At 45.0% G+C, this 18,813-nt stretch overlaps 2 protein-coding genes across 2 annotated transcripts in view; both read right to left on the bottom strand.

Annotated features, from left to right (window-relative positions):
• Window positions 1-153: 153 nt before the first annotated feature.
• On the bottom strand, window positions 154-10,003 carry LOC139175970 (uncharacterized). Its single transcript, XM_070767399.1, has 7 exons — window positions 9,331-10,003; window positions 9,073-9,154; window positions 6,537-6,560; window positions 6,255-6,317; window positions 5,590-5,854; window positions 2,572-2,722; window positions 154-1,074 (listed from the first exon to the last, which is right to left on the bottom strand). Exons 1-7 carry the CDS (start codon window positions 9,877-9,879, stop codon window positions 661-663), a joined length of 1,548 nt encoding a protein of 515 aa, XP_070623500.1. The 5' UTR covers window positions 9,880-10,003; the 3' UTR covers window positions 154-660.
• A 2,789-nt stretch (window positions 10,004-12,792) lies between these two features.
• The window catches only part of LOC139175797 (zymogen granule membrane protein 16-like), a 42,074-nt gene continuing 36,053 nt past the window's right edge, over window positions 12,793-18,813 (bottom strand). The window contains exons 4-5 of the mRNA XM_070767086.1: window positions 16,356-16,488; window positions 12,793-14,934 (exon numbers count right to left, since the gene is read on the bottom strand). Coding sequence (XP_070623187.1) covers window positions 14,571-14,934; window positions 16,356-16,488 — 497 coding nt within the window. The 3' untranslated portion in view covers window positions 12,793-14,570. The remainder of the gene's footprint in view (window positions 14,935-16,355; window positions 16,489-18,813) is intronic.

Raw genomic sequence — 18,813 nt, 5'->3', positions numbered from 1 at the left:
ATACGTCACCGCGCCGTCCCCTGCACTTGTCACTGCCGCCTCCTGCTTAAAATACGGTAATGCACACAGTATTAATCATACATCAGTAAAACATACACACTGGCATACTGGGGTATCATCTGCTGTTTTGTGGTGAATACAATACTGTTCAGATTGTTAATAAATGTTAATTTTATGGTTAAAACAAAAAAATTGACAATTTTTTTTCCAATATAAGACATACCCCGAAAGTAAGACATAGTGGGGCTTTTGGGGATAAAAAGAAAGTAAGACACTGTCTTACTTTCGGGGAAACACGGTATTATAGATACAACCCCAACAGTCCACCCAATCCAAAATGTCCATAAGCATCAGGTAGGTCCATCTTCGCTGGCGTGTCACACATCTGGAATGCACAGCCGTTAGCCTTGAGTTGGTGATAAGCAAGTCTGCTCTGCGCATCTGTGCCAGCCTGCAACTTCTCCCTCCTTTTCCCTTCCTGATACAAAATCAAAACTCCCATGGGCTCCTCTAGCATGCTCCCCCCAAAAAACTCAAATGCCCCCCCCCCCATTTCTTTATGGCAGCCGATGCAGTGAAGATATGAAAAATAAGGCAGACTGACACCTGGGAACTAGATTTTATGGCAGTATAAAGCATTTGTAGAAAGCTCAGCTGGGTTTATTCTTCGGTAGTTTCCACTTCCTCATACATACGTGCGTCCTCCATTCTCTTCAGCTCTTCCATTTCTTTCCGATGTCTTTCTTTAAACTCCCGGAGAGCCGCGGTTTCCTCCTGGTAGTCTTGGTTGGCCAAGCCGCCTGGGGTTTCGGGGCCTGGGACGAGATAGGCTGCGGCATCTGCCAGCATGGCTGAGGCCTCAAGGGCCAGGACCTCCAAGGACAGAGGCCAGTAGATGTCGTGGTTGGTTTTGTAACGTTTGTTGAAGAGGTTGAGGGGCTTCAGGAAGTAGTGAGGGAGGCGCTTCTCACCCAGGGTGTGTTTCAGCAGCCCCAGGAGGGTCTTCAGAGAGCACAGCAGTGTGTCCCAGGCCTCCGTGTGGGGGAAGATCTCACAGCTCCAAAGCAAGAGGGTCTGCAGGAGAGGAAAAGCAACAGGGCCGCGCTTAGATCTTAACGTCGGCTTTGGAGGTTCAGCGGAAGTCAAGGAGAGGCAAGAAGGGAGGAATGTGGGCAGCGCGATGGTTCTATGGCGGAGTGGCGTGAGTCTGCAATTGGTGCTATTGAGACTGAATCACACAAAGCCTTTCTATAATGGGTGTCAAACTCAAGGCCTTCGGGCCTGGTCTGGCCCGTGGGATGGTTACATCTGGTCCGTGGGGCGGCCCTGGAAACAGGAAAGGAATGGCCTGGGGTGCCCCTGCCAGATGGTTGCAGGAGGCTGTTGCCACCAAAAACAGACCGGGAGCCCGTTTTTGCTCCCACAGCACTCAGGTTACCACAAAATGGAGTGGAATGGAATGGAACAGAAAATATGGAATGGAGTGAAATGGAATGGAATGGAATGAAGAATAGAATAGAAGAGTAGAATAGAACTGAACTGAATAGAATAGAAAATATGGAATGGAATGGAGAATAAGAATAAAGTAGTGTAGAATAGAATAGAATAAAATAGAATAGAAAATATGGAATGGAGTGGAATGGAATGAAGAATAGAATAGAAGAATAGAATAGAACTGAACTGAATAGAATAGAAAATATGAAATGGAATGGAGAATAAGAATAAAGTAGAGTAGTGCAGAATAGAATAGAATTAGAATAAAATAGAATAGAAAATATGGAATGGGATGGAATGAATAGAATAGAACTGAATAGAATAGAAAATATGGAATGGAATGGAGAATAAGCATAGAGTAGAGTAGAATAGAATAGAACAGAATAGAAAATATGGAATGGATGGAATGGAATGGAGAATAGAGTAGTGTAGAGTAGAATAGAAATAGAATAGAACTGGACTGAATAGAATAGAAAGTGTGGAATGGAATGGAGAATAAAGAATAGAATAGTGCAGAGTAGAGTAGAATAGAATAGAAAATATGGAATGGAATTAAGAATGGAATAGAACTGAACTGAATAGAATAGAAAATATTGAATGAATGGAGAATAAGGATAGAGTAATGTAAAGTAGAATACAATAGAATTAGAATAGAATAGAAAATGTGGAGTGGAATGTAATGAAGAATAGAATAGGATAGAATAGAATTGAACTGTATAGAGTAGAAAATATGAAATGGAGAATAATAATAGAGTAGTGCAGAGTAGAATAGAAATAGAATAGAATTCACATTCACCATTTGCAACCTTCCCAACCAGCATCGAACAAATTAAGTCAATGGGGGAAGACCAATCCATTTAACAACTTCAGTGATTCCTTTAAAAACGGTGCCAAAAGAAGGTAATAAAACCAGGCATTGAAACCAGACATAACAACCGTCTTGCTTAGCAGTGGAAATTCTGGCCCCAATTGTGGTCATAGGTCAAGGACTACCTGCATAGGTGGAATTTCAAGCACCTTCATGAGGATGAGGTGAAGGCTTAACCTGACCTGGTGCAGTTAGTTCAGAAGATTCACCTTAAGGTGGTAGGAAGTCAAGATTTTGCCATACTCTGGGGTCCACTGAGTCTGGTTCACAAACTTGAGCAGTCGTAAAGCTGCCCGTCTCTGCCCTCCATCGGCGTCGACTTCTTTAAGGATCATCTCCTCGGCACAGCTGAAAGACAACCTGGTTCCAGAGGGGAAACGGTAGTTAGGAATATTGTAACAATTCTGCAAACAGGAACTTTAGGACTGTGTATCCTGCTCAGGTGTCCTCCTTATATTTCGTACGTTTGCAGCTGGCCTTTCTTAATTTGGGCAGAAAACATGAAAATGATGGACTCTACACCCATGCATAATGTGGCAAAAGATGTGCTGCTTTAAAGAGTTCGAAAGAAGTACAGTGGCACCTCTACCTAAGAATGCCTCTACTTACGAACTTTTCTAGATAAGAACCGGGTGTTCAAGGTTTTTTGCCTCTTCTCAAGAACCATTTTCCACTTACAAACCCGAGTCTCTGAAACTGTAATCGGAGAAGCATCTGTGGGGCCCCTCTAGGAGTCTCGTGGGAGGAAAAAGGGCCGGAAAAGCGGGGAGAAGCCTCCGTGGGGCCTCTCTAGGAATCTCCTGGGAGGAAACAGGCTGGAAAAGGTAGGGAGAATCCTCTGTGGGGCCCTTCTAGGAGTCTCCTGGGAGAAAAAAGGACCGGAAAAGGCGGGGAGAAGCCTCCGTGGGGCCCCTCTAGGAATCTCCTGGGAGGAAACAGGGCCTCCATCCTCCCTGTGTTTTCCCCAATTATTTGGTTTTACATTGATTCCTATGGGAAAAATTGCTTCTTCTTATAAACTTTTCTACTTAAGGGAACGAATTAAGTTCGTAAGTAGAGGTACCACTGCACTAGATTGGTAGCATTAAGAAGTCTCTTGTTTAGAATTTAGAATTGCTCAAAATAGATGGGTCGCCCAGATATGATGGGAATTGTAAGCAACAAGTCCAGTGTTTCTCAATTTTGGTCAGTTGAACATGGGTGGAGTCCAGACATGCTGGCTTGGGGAATTCTGGGAGTTGAAGTCCACCCATCTTCAAGTAGCCAAAGTTGGGGAACACTGGAGTACAAGCAACAGAAGCAGACAGCTTCTCAAAAGAGGTTTTCCAGTGAATCAATGACCGTGTTGTTCTTTAATTAAGGGAGATAACATCAGCCTAGGCCAGTGATGGCGAACCTTTCTTTCCTTGGATGCCGAAAGAGTGTCTGTTGTGCACTATTGTGCAGGTGCAAGTGGCCACATTCATAATTCAATGCCTAGGGAGGGTGAAAACAGCTTCCCCCAACCCCCTCTGGAGGTCGGAAATGACCTGTTTCCCAACTTCTGGTGGGGCTAATAGCCTCGTGTTTTGCCCTCCCCAGGCTCCAAAAGGCTTCACTGGAGCCAGGGGAGGGTAAAAACACCCCCCCCCATTCTCCCAGAGCCTCTGTGCGAGCCAAAAATCACCTGCTGGCACACACATGCACCTTGGAGCTGAGCTAGGGCAACAGCTTGCATGCCAGCAGATATGGCTCTGCGTGTCACCTGTGTCACCTTCACCATAGGTTCGCCATCATTGGCCTAGGCCTCCTTAGATTAGGGTTCAAGAATCCCCTTAAAAGCAGAGTTTGGCAAATGCTTGAAAACATTTTTAAAACCCAGATAAGCAGTCTGAGGCTCTAGTGCAAGGGTGGGCAATTAATTTTGCCATGGGGCCACATGAGAAATTGGGATGGTTTTAGAGGGACGGATTAGTATAATTTACTCAGTTCTACCCAATACTGTAAATATGTTATTGCTATAAAAGAAAGAAAGAAAGAAAGGAAGAAAGAAGGAAGGAAGGAAGGAAGGAAGGAAGGAGAAAAAGGGAGGGAGGGGAGAGAGAGGAAGAAGGGAAGGAAGGAAAGAAGGAGAGAGAAAGGAAGGAAGGGGAGAGGAAGGAAGGATGGAAGGAAAGAGAGAGGAAGGAAGGAAGGGTGGGAGGGGAGAAAGAGAAAGGAGGGAAGGAAGGAAAGAAGGAGAGAGAAAGGAAGGAAGGAAGGAAGGAATGAAGGAAGGAAAGAGAGAGGAAGGAAGGGTGGGAGGGGAGAAAGAGAAAGGAGGGAAGGAAGGAAAGGAGAGAGAAAGTAGGGAAGAAAGGGGAGACAGAGAAAGAAAGAAAGAAAGAAAGAAAGAAAGAAAGAAAGAGAGCAACAATGACCTTGAATACTTGAGTCACCAGAACCCTAGGGTTAAGCAACCCAACACTTGGGCGAGCATCACCTGCAGAGACCCGCGCCCCTATTCCAACGTTCATGCGCACCTATGCGCATAAAAAGTCCTCCCATTCTTGACCACCTTTTCACCTTTCCATCTGGTTCCTCTCCACAGCTTCCTGCTTTGAGAAGGGACCAGCCAGTGATTAAGTCTGCTGGGGAGGGGTGGGTGATGGACGCTGTGGTAGAACCAGCTGCTCCTCTCCTCCCCTCCCCTCAGCAGTGCCGCTTCTCTCTCTCGGTGGCTCCTGCGAACAGGAAGTTGCCGCGCCACATCTTAAATGGGCTTCACACTCCGGGAGCGAAGCTTCAGCCATGCAAAGGGCCCAGGGGGGTGCGGGGCAAGCGCTGCAGAAGGGGCGAAGCATCGCTGCCTCCCGGGGCTGTGGCAGGCCAACCGCAGGCCACGGGGAGGTGGCATTAGCGGCAACGAGGTGGGCGAGGGCTCGGAAACCGGTGGGAAAAGTTGGCCAGAGAAAAGTTCTCCCGGCCTTAAAATGCCCCCAAGGGATCCCTGCGGTGCCCAAGCGTCTGCAGCTTCTGCCCGGGTGGCGACCTCCACAGACTGGTCACAGACAGTGGGTGGGCCGGTTGCGGCCCGCGGGCTGCCCCTTGCCCAGGTCTGCTCTAGTGGAAAATCCTGACACTGTTCCCATCAGGTGTTTTATTCTGCCTCCTTATCCAGCATCGCACAGGGCTTAAAGCCATGTCCTGAGCCTTGGTCGCTCCGTCCCTTCCACCAAACGAGTAGGGTTGGGGTCTTTTTTCCTTACCTCCAGAATCCTCCCTTTGAGACGAGCTCCATTCCCACTTCCTTAAGGACTTGGACCTTCTGGCGGATACTCCTATTTTCATTGCTCAGGTCACCACCCCACCAGTCGGAAAGGTGGGTGAGATCTTCCCTCATCCATTCGTTGGAGAACTCTATTGCTTCCCAAACGGCCGGCACCAGCTTCACCGGGACAGTTTCGTTCCCTTCCTTGAAAACCAACCGGATGGCTGGACCACTTAAATCCAAGGTCCCTAATTCGATGTTCCCTGGAAATGTGTCGGAGGAAAGAAGATCCAGAGTTTTATTTCCCAAAATGAAGCCCAGCCCTGAATTGCAAATACAGGAAGTCTTGATAGCATAGCATAGCATATGATAGCATTGAAAGCATAGGATAGCATAGCATAGGCATAGCATAGGCATAGCATAGGCATAGCATAGCATAGCATAGCCATAGCATAGGCATAGCATAGGATAGGATAGCATAGGCATAGCATAGGATAGCATAGGATAGGATAGCATAGCACAGGCATAGCATAGCATAGCATAGCATAGAATAGAATGGAATAATTTATTGGCCAAGTGTGATGGGACACACAAGGAATTTGTCTTTGGTGCATAAAAATGTACATAAAAGTGTACATAAAAGGAAAAAAAAGATTAACTTACCTCTTATGTTATCATGTATTCTGGGGACTCGGGGAGGGTGCAACCGATATTTGAAAGTTGGATCTAAAGGTTGAACAGGTATCCAGTATAGATTTAAAGAATACAGTCTAGTTTTATGGTTTTATTATCTGTAATCACGGCTGACATTTATTAAAACCCAATAAATTAAAATTAAATTAAAACCCAATAAATCCAGTGACAGCCCACTGGAGCCCAATCCAATCTCTCAACATGTTCTCCCAACAGAAAAAAAAAATTACATTTTATGGTTTCTGGACTTACCGTTTTGTAGAGGGTGGGTGTATTCTGAGGAGATGGCAAAGAGAAATAGGAAAAAAATCAACTTGTAATTTCAAGAATTATCCCATAGAACAGACCAACTTTCATCCCAGCAGACACAACTTTCTATGGTATCTTGATATGTAAATAGTCCTTGACTTGCAACCATCTGTTTAGCAACGGTGTGAAATTGCAATGGCACTGAAATTAAGTGACTGGCAATCAGACTTGCAGTATCCCTATGGTCACATGATTAAAGTTTGGTTACTTGGCAACCAGCATGTATTTATGGGAAGGAAGGAAGGGAAGGAAAGGAAAGGAAGGAAGGAAGAAAGGAAAGGAAGGAAGCAAGGAAGGAAAGGAAAGGAATGGAAAGGAAGGAAGGAAAGGGAAGGAAGCAAGAAAGGAAGGAAGGAAAGGAAAGAAGGAAGCAAGGAAGGAAAGAAGGAAGGAAGGAAAGGGAAGGAAGGAAAGGAAAGGAAGGAAGGAAGGAAAGGAAGGAAGGAAGGAAAGGAAAGGAAGGAAGGAAAGGAAGGAAGGAAGCAAGGAAGGAAAGGAAAGGGAAGGAAGCAAGAAAGGAAGGAAGGAAAGGAAAGGAAGGAAGGAAAGAAAGGAAGGAAGGAAGGAAGGAAGAAAGAAAGAATGAAAGAAAGGAAGAAAGAAAGAAAGAAAGAAAGAAAGAAAGAAAGAAAGAAAGAAAGCCCCAGGGTCACGAGATGGCCAATTGTGACCTTCCCAATGGGCAAAGCCAATTAGGGATTCCGGATTTGCTTAAGGACATGATTCACTTAACAACTTTATTAGTTTGCTTAATAACTGAGGTAAAAAAGGCCTTAAAATTGGACGTGACTTGTTTAACATCCACGTTGATTTGCAATGTAACTTCGCATCACAATTGTGGTTGTTAAATTGAGGACTAACTGTAGTAAGAAGCCTGTATATTTCTACCTCAGGATTGTTGAGAATTGAGCAATGCAGAATAACAACAGCAGTTATTATGTTGAGAGTAAAAGTTGGCAGATTGATGTCTTTAGAAAATTCACACATAAAAATCTCTAAAAGCTTTTGCCTGGTTAGGAGTCTCTAAATTTTACTCACAAACAACATTTTTGAAACATCTGGCCTGCATGCTTTCCTGTATTTGTATCGTATTCTGTATTAATGAAAATATAAACAAAGTAGGTCACATCTGGTTTTACTTTTCTGCAATTATTTCATTTAAAAGGCAAATACAGTACGAATGTATCTTGTGTGTTAACAAATGTAACTTGTCTTTTTATGCACACTGAGAGCATATGAAACAAAGACAAATTCTTTGTCTGTCCAATCACACTTGGCCAATTCCATTCCATTCTATAGGATGTGTGGCACATTGCAATACTAATTTCTGCCGTTATATTTATTCACAAAAATGTATCTGCATGACAGATCTTTGAATACTGATGGTTGATAGTGTAATGTTAGTTTTCAAGTCTGCGGAATCTCAAAGAGAAAGAGAAAGGGCCGTCTTTACCCAGTTATATTTACCTGACCCGCCAGATCAGGGAAACAGGAGATTTTATGGGTCCTCCTCTCTATTAAGGTGGTCCATCTGGGCGGGGAGAACCAAGAAGAAGGGCCTTCTCTGTGGTGGCTCCATCCCTATGAAATACAGTTCCCCAAATTTGGCAACTTTAAGACTTGTGGACTTCAATTCTCCAGACAGGTATGCTGGCTGGAGAATTCTGGGAATTGAAGTCCACAAGTCTTAAATTTGCCAAGTTTGAAGACCTCTGCTATGGAACATCATCTCTGCAGAAATATGATTGGCGCCCACCTTGAGACTCTTTGGAAAGGCCCTGAAGACATTTTGGCCAGTGGGATTGGGAACCTCTGATGTGATGTGCATCCCCATCAAGAGTTGTTTCCTTGTTGTCAACAATGGGGTATTGAGGATGGTGGTGGTTGGGCTTTGTTTTAATTTATTGTAAACCACCCAGAGTTGGGCAACCATATAAATTTTAAGAAATAAATAGTAAATGTGAGGGATGAAGGCTCTACAGCAGTGATTCTCAATCTCTGGGGTCAGGTTGAGACATCGCCTAAGACTATAGGGAAGTGATGGCGAACCTATGGCATGGGTGCCAGAGGTGGCACATGGAGCCATATATGCGGGCACATGAGGTTGTCCTAGCTCAGCTCCAACATGCATGTGTGTGCCGGCCAGCTGATTTTTTTTGGCTCGCACAGAGGCTCTCGGAGGGCGTTTTTGGCTTCCAGAGAGCCTCCAGGGGGGGTGAGGGAGGGCGTTTTTACCCTTCCCCCACTCCAGGAAAGCCTTTGGAGCCTGGGGAGGGTGAAACATGAGCCTACTGGACCCACCAGAAGTTGGGAAACAGGCCATAAATGCACTTATGTGACTAATGTCCCTGTCCTACTGTCTTATTACCCTTTCTATTACTATGTTTTAATTATGTGATGTTATGCTAATATGTACCATAATACTATACTTGTTTGAGAAATAAATAAATAAATAAAAATAAATAAATAAATGGTGCACCTGGATTCAAGGCAATCCCTACGCATCGATGAAAGTCCTTCAGGATTTGCTCTGGATCCAGATTGTGGTGCTCGAGACTCTCCTAAGGAGAGAGAGAGAGGGAGAGAGAGAGAGAGAGAGAGAGGGAGGGAGGGAGGGAGGGAGAGAGAGAGAGAGAGAGAGAGAGAATGAACTTTTGCTCCACAGAAAAAGACCTTTCCCCAGATTTCAGCATTAGGGGGCGCCACCTTCCCTCCTGGCCATCCTATTGGTACCTACCTTGCACAATTCTAACTTATCAGGCTCATCATCTTCATCCTCTTCCTCATCTTCCCCCAACTTTGGTTTTGGCTTATCACAATAAATGTTCACGTGCGTCTCCGCCACCTCCTCCAAATCCACGAACATTTTGGTGCCCTGGCAAAATACCGGCAGCCCTTTGTCAGGACCTTGGCGGAATCCTCTGTCGCGGAAAATGTAGGTGGGCAGCTGGTGGGTGAGACGGCTGCAGGAATTACTGGGGGCGGTTCTGCTCCGGAGCGCCAACTTGGGGTTATACCGTACTGGGATGAGGAAGTCAAAGTCGTTGGAACTGTTCTCCACTTGAAGGTGTAGCTGTTCATTATAGCTGCCCACGGGAATGGGCGGAGACGGGAACAAGCCGGTGCTGGATTCATAAGCCCACTTCACAATCGTCTCCACCGTGCTTTTCACGACGTAGGAATTCTTATTGACGAGCCTTTCCTTGTCTCCCGAAAGGAAAACGGTCTCCGCGTGGAATTTCTGTAGGATTCTCTCTTGCTCGCTTAGGTCGGCGGCGTTGCTCATTTTGAACCTCGCTTCTTATTTCCTCCGTTTCTTCTTCCCTGAAGGCTTCCTCGCCTCTGCGCCTCCTTTCGCTTTTCCTTTTCATTTCTGAGTTGTTTTTCTGTTGGTCAAAGGGCTCTTTGTGACTTTTGCACTCGGCAGAAGGAAGTGGGAGATAAGCAAACGAGAAAAGCATTAACCCCCAAGATGCTGGTCTTTGCTGCTACTGAAATACTGATGTTACTAATATTAACTCATTGTTGGCTAAAGGTGGAAAATAACAACAACATTTTGTTTGGTAAATTCTCCTCCACCATCTCCCTTTTTAATTTTTTTAAAATTAAATACATACAAGACAAAACAAACGTACAACAAATAGTTGGGGCATTTATAGCCTCCTATCTATTGCAAGCTAATATCGGATATATGTATATTGGACAATATTTTATTTAATGATAAGATTGCTCTCTGGTTACTTATACTACAGTGTTTCCCTGAAAATAAGACACTGTCTTATATAAATTTTTGCTCCAAAAGTTGTGCTACGTCTTATTTTCGGGGGGTGCCTTATATTTCTCAAATAAGACAAATTCACAGGCAGAAAAGCTGACACCCCCAAAGAAAGTGTACCGTACGGTACACTGATTACGGTACGGTACCTGTCAGTATGGCACCACAAACGACGGCACTTATATGTACAACAGTATACTCCCGCTATTGCAGCTTCCGGCCACCAGAGGAACTACAGTCTACGCACTGTAGTGGAGACTGTAATGGCGGTGAGACAGCAGCAGACTGTGTCTGCTGTACTGGACGGTACAAAGCGATGGAAGGGGCCAGCAGGGGACGCCACATTATTACGGTACCACTATGAACAGCTTTGAATGGTACCATATGTTTTTCTACCGTACCGTATGTAAACTTGACTACGCCTTATTTTCGGGGGGTTCCTTATATTAGCAAATTCTGCAAAACCTCTGACATGCCTTACTTTCGGGGTACGTCTTATTTTCGGGGAAACAGGGTACTATAAAAAGTTCCTTCTAAAACCTTTACTGAACTACTTGAGAGTACTCCTATGTAATTTTCTTTTATTTGTTGCTTCTCTCTTTCAGCCAATTATAGAATTTATTCCACACTGTATAGAAATCAGACTTCTCTTTTTCCTTTCAATTTCCTCATTGGGCATCTCTTTATTTTTCCAATGCTGTGCCTATGTGATTCTAGCTGCTGTCAAGATAGGAATAATAAGATATTGTGTTTCTTTTTTGAAAATGCCTAATGAAAAGAGCTCAGGGTGTTTTTTTTCTCTGCATCCTCTTTTTTTGTTTCTTTTAGCCAAATAATTTATCTTGTTCCAATACATCTTTGCCTCCGTGCAGATCCACCACAAGTGATAAAATGTACCAATTTCTTTTCTGCATTTCCAACATGTGGGTGATGAATTTGGAAACATCTCTGATATCTTTAAGGGAGACGGGTGCCAACGATAAAACATTTCCCTTAATGAGCATCCTGTTGTTGCAACCTCCATGAGATTAGGTGCCAGCCAGAGAAAGTATCTTAAATCATTCTGGCCGTGGGAACGGAATGAGATCATAGGAGCAAGGGGCCCACTTAAAGCAGGCAGTGTTCTTTTCACACCCTTACAGGGCCTTCACACCTTAAGACCACAACTGAGCTCAAAGTTTATTGTTAAATGAGACATTTGCTGAATGAGTTTTGTCCCATTTTATGACTTTCCTTGCCACTGTTGTTAAGTGAATCGCATTTGCTAAGCTGTTAAGTTAGTAAAAGAGTTGTTAAGCATATAGAAACATAGAAGTCTGACGGCAGAAAAAGACCTCATGGTCCATCTAGTCTGTCCTTATACTATTTTCTGTATTTTATCTTAGGATGGATATATGTTTATCCCAGGCATGTTTAAATTCAGTTACTGTGGATTTATCTACCACGTCTGCTGGAAGTTTGTTCCAAGGATCTACTACTCTTTCAGTAAAATAATATTTTCTCATGTTGCTTTTGATCTTTCCCCCAGCTAACTTCAGATTGTGTCCCCTTTTTCTTGTGTTCACTTTCCTATTAAAAACACTTCCCTCCTGGACCTTATTTAACCCTTTGACATATTTAAATGTTTCGATCATGTCCCCCCTTTTCCTTCTGTCCTCCAGACTATACAGATTGAGTTCATTCAGTCTTTCCCGATACGTTTTATGCTTAAGACCTTCCACCATTCTTGTAGCCCGTCTTTGGACCCGTTCAATTTTGTCAATATTGTTTTGTAGGTGAGGTCTCCAGAACTGAACACAGGATTCCAAATGTAGTATTCCAAATTCCAATAAGAGTCAAAAACTGACGTGAAGGTCCGTGTGCTTGCACACTCTCTACAAAAGTACCAGATATTTTCAACTCAGGTCTGTAGTTTTATATGTAAAAACCAAATTAATGATTCCTGCTGATTTGGTTTCGAAACCTGTCTGTCTGTCTATAGGTGCCCATCCATCCAGTAATGGGTTGCAGATGGTACAGGCCATTCGATAGAGTGGTAGTAAAAATGAAGATGCATGCGCAGATGTTTATGACCGGCGGGCGGGCGCATCCCCCCGCATGAGATGTGGCTTCTGTGTGTGTGCAGGAAGCCAAGTCTCGCCTGAAGATGCTTGTGTGGGCGAGGTTTTGCCAGTCCTTGGCTTTTTTGCTTCTGCGCATTTGTGGAAGCAAACAAATTGGTGAAAAACAGCAAAATCTCTCACACACGAGGTTCTCACATGATGTGCCCCTGCCAGTCTCCAAGAGTGCACTGTAGTCATGGAGACTAGGAACCCTCCCACTGCATCCACCCATCCATCCACCCACCCATCCATCCATCCATCTATCCATCCAAACCCATCCATCCATCCAAACCCATCCATAAGACCAGACTAGAAAACAAAATTATGAATGCTAATCCAGCTTTTATTATAAGGTTAGAGACATAGAATCTTGTAAATCTGAATACTCTCGTATTTATGATGATTGAGGTGTCCTGTGACAAGCAAAGTCAATGCGGAAGCCAGTTTCATTTAACAACCATATTACTAACTTAACAACTTCAATGATTCAATTAACAACTGGCAAGAAAGATTGTAAAATGGGGCAAAACTCACTTAACATGTACCTCACTTAGCAACATAAGTTTTAGTCCCAATTGTGGTCATAAGTCGAGGACTACCTGTACTTTCTTATAACGTATGGGACCCACCCAATGAGGAGCTCTGGGAGTTGAAATGCCAGAAGAGACGTCTAGAGAAGCGATGGAGGAAGAGTAAGTCCGAATCCGATCGAACACTTGTAAGAGCTCATATTAAGACTTACAAAGTGGCACTCAAGACACCCAAGTTGTGGACCCTCTCTGAGGGGGTCAATAATTCCCTCCCCCCCCCAGGGTGATGGATGGACAGATGGAATTGTCATTGGGAGGCAAAACCCACAGCCACTCCGTCTTGTCGGGATTGAGTTTGAGTCTGTTAGCACCCATCCAGACCCCAACAGCCTCCAGGCACCGGCACATCACTTCCACTACTTAGTTGACTGGACATGGGGTGGAGGTGTATAGTTGGGTATCATCAGTGTACTGATGATACCTCATCCCATGCCCTTGAATGATCTCACCCAGCGGTTTTATGTAGATATTGAATAGTAGGGGGGAGAGGACCGACCTCTGAGGCACCCCACAAGGGAGAAACCTCGAGGTCGACCTCTGAACCTCCACTAACACTGATTGCGACTGACCGGAGAGGTAGGAGAACCACTGTAAAATGGTGCCTCCCACTCCCAGCCCCTGCAGCCGGCGCAGAAGGATACCATGGTCGATGGTATCGAAAGCCGCTGAGAGGTCAAGAAGCACCAGGACAGAGGATAAACCCCTGTCCGGGGCCCACCAGAGATCATCCATCAATGCAACCAAAGCAGTTTCCATGCTGTAACCGGGCCTGAAACCAGACTGTTGAGGGCCTAGATAATCGGCTTCTTCCAAGGACCTCTGGAGCTGGAGCGCCACCACCTTCTCAACAACCTTTCCCATTGGAGACTGGATGATAGTTATTAAGTACGGCTGGGTCCAGGGAAGGTTTCTTGAGGAGGGGGCACACAAGTGCCTCCTTGTACAGAGCCAGAAAGGACCCCCTCCCCAAGGAGGCATTGACAATCTCCTGGACCTAGCTCCGTGTCACCTCCCTGCTGGCCGAAACCAGCTAGGAGGGACATGGATCCAGTAAACAGGTGGCGGAACTCACAGCTCCAATGGCCTTGTCCACTTCATCAGGTGCCACCAGATCAAACTCTTCCCAGAGAGGTGGACAAGTACGGGCCCCAGTCACCTCGACTGACTCATTGTCAGTCGACTCTGCTATCCAATCGGAGTCGAGGTCCGCCCGGATCCAAGCGACTTTATCAGCGAAAAATGTGTTAAAATCCTTGGCACTACTCTGCAAGGGCTCCCCAACTCCCCCCTGGTTAAGCAGGGAGCAGTTTACCCTAAACAGAGCGGCCGGACAAGATTCCGCTGAAGGAAAGGACTGTCAAAACCAGGGCATTAATGGCAAACTGTATCACTGCCTATCCTCCCTTCTTTTCTTCTCACATACTTCCCCCACAGATCCAAAGGAAAACAGCAAAAGAGATTGTATAGCATTTGTATTGATTTTAAGGGTGAGGATTAAAGGTGGAGCGATCTATATCTGGATCACTGGTGGTGGATCCGAAGAATGGACAGATTCATTCCACCCTTTCATCCACTGATCTTCATCCCAATGGAAACCAAGGGCGTTGACCATCGATCCTGATCTCCCACTGATGAACCTTAGAACTGTGTTGGGGTGCGAGGGCTCTGTGGTGAAAGGCACCCCTGTACCGGAATCTGGCCCAAAGGCAAAGACATGGCCCATGTTGGTGCGGAAGGCCAGGTATTCCACGGCGTTCCCAAAACGGCCATTCACCTGCACCAATCCTTCTCCAAAGGCCATGTGCATGTCCGAAGGGCGTCCTGTTGTGCTGCCTTCATTATTGGACCATGTGTCACCATAACGAACTTGGATGCTGCATTAACAAGAGAAAGATGAAGTTAGGCATAGAGTCACCTTAGATCGGGATTCAACAACCGTTTCACAAATTTCCACAAAAGACAAATTCCCCATGGAGTTAGGAACTTAAAGCTTCTATTCTAGCTCCTTGGAACATATTTTTACAATCTGACCAATCATGCGTTTACAGTGGGGGTGTCCCTCTGACCTTCTTGCCAGCAATAGGTTTCAAAAACTTTTGGTGCCGGTTTGGTGGGTGTGGCTAGCTGGGGGCATGTGACTAAATGGGTGTGGCCAACTTGACATTACTCACACCCACAACCACTCAGTCACATGATATCCCCCACTTAGTCACATCTGCAGGAAAAGGAGGATTTTGGGGGGGAATTTCCACCTATCTACCCTTGCCCTCTCTTCACCAGGTGCCCCTGTTTCTCCTCTTTTAGTGGCGCTAGTCTTAGCCCCACTTCCTGCCCTATGCCATCTCTTTATTCCAGCTGCTTACCTTCTGCGGCAGCTGGTCCAGAGTCCGGAAGGCAAGCTGACCGGAGTTTTTGGCGGCCCCCAGCTGGCTGCCACAGCTGCAAAACACCTTTCAAAGAGGTGGCAGCTGGCTGCAGGCCACCAAAAAGTACTGATGGTCACAGGAAAAGCTGTTGTCATGCCGTTGCTGCCATATTCTTCGCGCATGCGCATCTCATTGGTCTTGCAAGGCAATGGGGTGCATGTGCATGAAGAACATGGCAGTTATAAACATGTTGGGTGAAGCGAGTGATCATGAACTGGGGGACCAGTTCAGGGGCGTGTCCAGCCAGCCATTGCTACTGGTTCAGCGACCTTGGCCAAATTTCTACTAACAGTTCGCATGAACCGGTGCAAACCCATAGCAACCCGAGTCTTCTGCATTGGTTGCTGATCGGTTTCCGGTCACAATTCAAAGTGTTGGTTATGACCTATAAAGCCCTTCATGGCATCGGACCAGAATATCTCCGGGACCGTCTTCTGCTGCAGGAATCCCAACGAACAGTTAGGTCCCATAGAGTTGGCCTTCTCCGGGTCCCGTCGACTAAACAATGTCGTTTGATGGGACCCAGGGGAAGAGCCTTCTCTGTGGCGGCCCCGACCCTCTGGAATCAGCTTCCCCCAGATATCAGAGTTGCCCCCACCCTCCTTGCCTTTCATAAGCTCCTTAAAACCCACCTCTGTCGTCAGGCATGGGGGAATTGAGATATTCCCTTCCCCCTAGGCTTATAAAATTTTTGCATGGTATGTCTGTATGTATGATTGGTTTCTTAAATTGGGGTTTTTTACATTACTTTTAATATTAGATTTGCTCATATATTGTCTTTTTACTGTTGTTAGCCGCCCCGAGTCTACGGAGAGGGGTGGCATACAAATCTAATAAATAAATAATAATAACCCACCACTGATACATACCTTAGTATACATCTGTCATTCGACCTTATTTTCATCGCTGATATAGGGCCTTCAAACTGGTTGCTTGACTGATCAAAATAGTTCCCATCATTACCACCATATTCCCCAGAGTAGGAAGAAAACTTTTTCTGGTCTGGATTTATAAGGAAGAAGGAGAACCATTTAATTGAACGAGTTAATCAACCAATCATTCCTGATCTTCCTATATACCTGCAGAATAGCTCATGAAACTATAATCCATTTTGTGTCCCTTGATTATATTTGTCTGTAGCAGTGATGGTGAATCTATGGCGCGGATATCACAGGCAGCAGGCAGAGCCATATCTGCTGGCACAAGAGTCATTACCCTGGCTCAGCTCCGGCACACATGCAGGGCGTCCTGCATAAGCCACGCCCACAGTGTGGTAGGAAAAGTTTTGATAGCTCTTCACTGGGTGTCAGGATTATAAATATAGTATTTTATAATTGTGTAAATGTTCTTTCTATTATATAAATCTATCATGGTATATATCTTGAACTTTTTACTTATGTACAATTTCAACTGAAATTTACTTTTTATTTTTAATTAGCGTACTTTGGGAGCACATTATAAATATCGGCATTATTTATAAATAATATAAATTATTGGTTGGCTAGTTTTTAATTCTTTTATGCTAGTAAACTCTACAGACATATTTACAAAGTTGTTGTACACATCAGGACTATAAGTTGACACTTTATTTCAGATTGACTCTCGGAGAAAGTGAGAGAAAAAGAAATTTAACACATATCCTGTAATGAAGTTTTATATGATTTATGGAGCCTGTTCGGCTTCTTAATCCATATAAAGGCCAAGCAGATGCTGCTTTCTGCTGAGTCAGAAGACAATTGAAATGCATGCAAATGAAGACCATGTTGAGAATTGGGTTAGCCATCCATTAATTAATTAATTAATTAATTTTATTTATTTATTCAATTTTTATGCCGCCCTTCTCCTTAGACTCAGGGCGGCTTACAACATGTTAGCAATAGCACTTTTTTTAACAGAGCCAGCATATTTAGGATTACAGGATTTGTCTACTAAACTACAAAGTTGGCTGCTAAACTAGTATTACTAGTATTACATTAGAATTACAAGTTTCAAACACAGCACTTAACATTTTAATCATATAATCCTGGGCTGTAATTGTAGAGATATATGCAATCAATTAGTGATTTACCAGTAATTTGTAATCCTTGTAACTCATATCTGCTAAAATCTGTATATTACAGGCTGGGAAAAACTGCTTTACCGATACATTTCTAATGAAATAGGTTACAGGTTCTAAAACAGAGGAGGCCTTATGAAAGAGATCACTTTAATACGGAATGCATGCCAGACAGGCAGGTACAGGCTTAAAGAATACCAACAATACATACAGGGTTATATAGCAAGCCCTGGCTGAGGCAGGAACCAATCATATACACAGTAGCTTTCCCGCTTACAAAGTAACTATGGAACGCGCCCTATCAGAACCTTGGATAGGGACGCCAATCGCACGGCTCTAACCGGCCGGCTGTTTCTAAGCAAACACAGCACTCCTAACCCCTTGATTGACACATACATAGTCTTTTAAATATGCCGGTTTATAGCGCGCTCTCTCTGAGCGCCGGGGCATGCCCGCCTGCTCTGGAACCCTTTCCAAATTTGCTTCTTGCAAACTCCCCTCTGAAACCCTCGTTTCCTCACCCCTTAAAGGTTCCGACGATGCGTTTTCCCCTGACAGTCTGACGGCCAGCTGCAGCGGAGTCAGAAACGATTCCGGCTGCTCCTCTTCTCCTTCCTTTTGACCATCAACCGCCCTATTAACCCGAATCTGGTCTAAATGCCTCTTCCAGACCCTTCCATCTTCCAGCTCAATTTCGAAAGATCGAGGTCCCAACTCCCTCCTTACGGTTCCCCTTTCCCAATTCAGCCCTCCAGAGTAAGCCCTGACAAACACCGTGTTACCTATTTTAACCTGTCGATTTGGGGTTACTGGCCACTGTACCGTTTGAGAGTACCATGGGTGCAGTCTGTCCAGAATAATGCGGAGCTTGCGACCCATCAACAGTTCGGCTGGGGTTTTACCTGTTGCCACGCACGGGGTGGAATGTTGCGCTAGCAACAAATCTGCTATCTTTTCTTGCCATGACCCTTGTGGCATCCTCTTAAGGGCGTCCTTCACAGATCTAACTGCCCGTTCCGCCTGGCCATTACTGGCCGGATGCCAAGGCGAGCTGAATGCATGTCTGATGCCAGCAGAGGCCAGGAATGTCTCAAAGTGCACCGCTGTGAACTGGGGACCGTTGTCCGAAACGAGAAGGTCGGGGAACCCATGGGTGGCAAATAGAGTCATCAGGGCATCTATGACAGCTTGAGCGCAGGTAGATCTAAGTAGGACCACCTCCACCCACTTTGAATGGGCATCAACGACTATCAAAAAGGTCTGTCCCATAA

The sequence above is a fragment of the Erythrolamprus reginae genome, chromosome Z, assembly GCF_031021105.1.
Source record: "Erythrolamprus reginae isolate rEryReg1 chromosome Z, rEryReg1.hap1, whole genome shotgun sequence".
In the NCBI taxonomy this organism is placed as follows: domain Eukaryota; kingdom Metazoa; phylum Chordata; class Lepidosauria; order Squamata; family Dipsadidae; genus Erythrolamprus; species Erythrolamprus reginae.
This window is presented reverse-complemented; position numbering and strand designations above follow the sequence as displayed.